The sequence below is a fragment of the Anarrhichthys ocellatus genome, unplaced genomic scaffold, assembly GCF_004355925.1.
Source record: "Anarrhichthys ocellatus isolate YVR2014 unplaced genomic scaffold, GSC_Weel_1.0 scaffold4920, whole genome shotgun sequence".
Classification (NCBI taxonomy): Eukaryota; Metazoa; Chordata; class Actinopteri; order Perciformes; family Anarhichadidae; genus Anarrhichthys; species Anarrhichthys ocellatus.
This window is the reverse complement of record NW_022284894.1, coordinates 1-3,917: the sequence shown is the minus strand read 5'-3', so window position 1 is coordinate 3,917 and position 3,917 is coordinate 1. Positions and strand designations below refer to the sequence as shown.

Below are 3,917 nucleotides of genomic sequence, written 5' to 3'. Positions count from 1 at the left end.
GGGTTTGGCGCGTCACAATCACTCCTGATATTTAATCAGACTCCTGATTTAATGTCTGTTGAATGAAGCTTTCTTTCCTCTTTGCAAAGAAGCTCTCCAAAAGTTATTTACTCATTTTCGCTAGTTTGTGGGCTTAATTTTTGAGGTAACGTATCACGTGACCGAGACGAGCGTCTTGACATGTCAAGAGACACAGGCGGATGACATTGCGAGAGAATCCGGTCATTTTTCAAAATAAAACCGGTGGTTGGGGACCACTGCTCTAAATAATTAACACATTACATCATCTGTAAAAAAACAAAAAACGTTAACCCTTTAAGGTCTTCATTTTGCTATAACATTATAAATAAAGTGGGTGAAAGACAGCATCCTGGTAGACGTTCTAATGCTATAGTATATATATAATAATATATTATTATATATATATACATATATACTGTAGGGGCCCTCTCTAGTGGTGAATAAATACCTACTAACTGGTGTTCCATCTGTACTAGAAGTGTCCAACATTCAGCACATAAAGTGCTCATATTCAAAGGAGTCATAAGTCTTTCTCAATATGTTGGCTGGGTTTGCATATTTTCTTTACGTTCTATTTACGTTGGCTACATCACCTGCCGTTGATTCTGCGTCGTCTTCTTGACTACTGACCTCGGCAACACCCAAGTTTTCTTGTGTTTTGTTTATTTTCTTGTCAGACTTCCACCTCCTTTGCGATTTTCCTCCTCTCAAACTCAACTTGATCTTATTTTAGTGCAGATTTATGTTAATATGAGGTCACCACTACACGTCCATCTTGATGTACAACATCTATTTTATATTAACGTGAAAACATCTCCTTCAAACTACTGGATTTATTCAAGTTCATCACCAAAACTACATTTTACAGATGACATGTGAAGACATCATGATAACGTTATAATGTACCTTCAGCCAGTACTCATTTTCACTGAACAGAGCCTGAAGGCATCATAATGTAACTGAAGTGAACCTCTGTTAGTTAGCCGTTAGCGGTACTGCTGACGTTGCTAGCTCTCCTCTGATTGGTTGTTTACAATGAAACATGATCAGAGATCAGAGACTAGAAACACACGTTCTACTGAGTATTCGAGAACGATCGTCAGTAAAACTTTATTTACACTGTGATGGTTAACGTTAAACTGTGGGGGGGGGGGGGTCAGTACGGATCCACTATGGTCCATTACTTCACTACAAATCACATAAAAAGGTCACAGTTTGACTCAAATCTGCAGCTCTGAATTAACTTATGTCTTTTTTTCTTCCAGACTCCATCAGGACGACCGAAAACCAACGAACCCACCCCCATACGGCCCCGCCTTCTGAGGTCGACCCCTCCCACCCCCACACGGCCCCGCCCAGCTCCGACTCCTCAGACGTCTCTGCGGCCGACAGCGGCGACGACTCGTCCGGCCTCCAAGAAACTCTCGCGACAGACGGAGGACGACGGAGGCGGACGGCGGCTCACTGCTGTCGTATCTGCGGTAAAACCTTCCGTCACAAAGGGAATCTTGTGAAACATGCGGAAACACACTCGGACGGCCCGACGTGTGGAGTCTGTGGAGACCACGTTGAGTCCTCGGACGGTTTGTTGGACCACCTTAGATCTCACAGAGAACCTGGCGGATCGTGTGAAATCTGTGGGAAGATATTTCAGAACGTGGAGACGCACCTGAGGAGTCACACGGGGGTCAAACCGTTCGGCTGCGACGTCTGCGGCAAGAGCTTCCCCCGACCCGGAGCGCTGAGGAGACACAAGAAGATCCACGGCAGGAGGATGCATAATGTCTGTCCCCTCTGTGGACTGACCTTCACCCAGAACCAGCTGCTCCAGGACCACCTGAAGACCCACGAAGAGGACGACGGAGACCGCAGCGAGGAGGTAGACAAAGAGGACGATCGGTCTGAGACGCCGAAACCAAAGAGAGACAGAAGATTTGTTTCCTCTTGGCTCTGCTGCAGAGTCTGCAGCGACTCCTTCCACAGCCAAGGGTTCTTGAGGAAACACGCCGAGACTCACTGCAGAGACGCTCGGAGCGTCTGTGGCATCTGTGGACAGGAGCTGGACTCAGCTGATGGTCTGCGGACTCACCTGCAGTCCCACCGAGAGACCGGCGGGACCTGCGGCATCTGTGGTAAGAGTTTCCAGAACATGGAGACGCACATGCGAAGCCACACAGGAATCAAACCGTACCGCTGCATAGTCTGCGGCAAGCGGTTCCCCCGACCTGGAGCACTGCGGCGCCACAAGAGGATCCACGGCGGCAAACAGCCACACGTCTGCCGGCACTGTGGAAAGACGTTCGTGGAGAGTGGCGCCCTGAAGATTCACAGCAGGGGTCACTCACGGGAGACGAACAAGGACGCCGAACCGCCGCCGGACTCTCAGAGCACCGAGATGGAGACGGGTGTGAGTCTCGAGGAGCTCATCAAGGAGTTGACGCCAATGTCCGATGGCTGTAAAGTCTGTGGAGAGTATTTTCAAAGTAAAGGTAGTTTGAGGAAACACGCCAAGAGTCACTCGGCAGAGTCTGTCTGCGGCGTCTGCGGTGAAAGTTTACCGCCGTCCGAGACCCTAATGGACCACCTGCAGACTCACAGAGACGCCGATAAGATCTGTTATGTCTGCGGTAAAGCCTACCAGAACATCGAGATGCACATGCGGAGTCACACCGGCGTCAAACCGTACCGCTGCTCTGTTTGTGGAAAATCCTTCCCGCGGCCCGGCGCCCTGCGGCGCCACAAGAGGATCCACAGCGGGGAGCGGCCGTACATCTGCGAGTTCTGCGGGAAGACGTTCATCGACAACGGCGCTCTGACGACTCACATCAGGAACCACACTGGAGAGAGACCAGCGCACCGCGTCTCCTGCGAGACCTGCGGGAAGAGCTTGGCGTCAGTCCACGTCCTGGAGGTCCACAAGAGGATCCACACCGGAGAAAAGCCGTTCCGGTGCCGCGTCTGCGGGAAGGCCTTCAGACAGGTCGGAGGACTGAACGCCCACCTGCTGACCCACACCGGGGAGAAGCCGTTCAGCTGTAGCTTTTGCAACAAGAGCTTCAGCACCAAAGGGTACCTGGAGATCCACATCCGGTTCCACAAGAAGGAGAAACCGTTCAGCTGCCACCTGTGCTGGAAGGCCTTCGTCACCAAGAACGACCTGAAGAAACACCTGCTGACGCACAGCGGAGAGAAACCCTACAGCTGCAGCGTCTGTGGGAGGAGCTACCAGGAGAAACGCTCCAGAGACGTGCACCTGAAGGTGCACACCGAGGTCCACACCAAGGTCCACACCGAGGTCCACTTGGACACCAAAGAACCAATCAGGAGGCAGGACGGCCTGCAACCAGACTTCATCCAGCTGTAGAGTTCACACAGACTGGTTTTATGTTCTGTCGGACTGGGACGACTAAACTTCACAAAGATGTCAGCTTTCATTTTTCAAAATAAAATAAAAATAGAAACACACTGTCAGATGTTTTTTTTTCAAGAGTCATACAAGAAGCATTAACTCTTTCAGGAGCTCAAAAACAGCATCATGTTTTGTGGCGTTTTTGCTTTAAATTTTTTGATTTTCTATTGATCAGCTGATTGATTACTGACATTTTTGAAGAGGTGACACGTGTGAGGATGTTTGAAATCAAACACGTATTTTATTTAACAAACAAAAGTCAGAGAGCAGGATTCTTTTGTATATGTATATGTATATATGTATATGTATATATGTGTATATATATGTATATATATATATATGTGTATATATATATGTATATATATATATATGTGTATATATATGTGTATATATATATATGTGTGTATATGTGTATATATGTGTGTATATGTGTATATATGTGTGTATATGTGTATATATATGTGTATATGTGTATATATATGTGTAT

The 3,917-nt window shown here is 47.9% G+C and overlaps 1 protein-coding gene across 1 annotated transcript; it reads left to right on the top strand.

The window, feature by feature from the left end:
• The first annotated feature begins 1,064 nt into the window (after positions 1–1,064).
• On the top strand, positions 1,065–3,695 carry LOC116379679 (oocyte zinc finger protein XlCOF6-like). Its single transcript, XM_031841653.1, has one exon. The coding sequence runs from the start codon at positions 1,268–1,270 to the stop codon at positions 3,383–3,385; it is 2,118 nt and encodes a 705-aa protein (XP_031697513.1). The 5' UTR covers positions 1,065–1,267; the 3' UTR covers positions 3,386–3,695.
• The last annotated feature ends 222 nt before the right edge of the window (positions 3,696–3,917 follow it).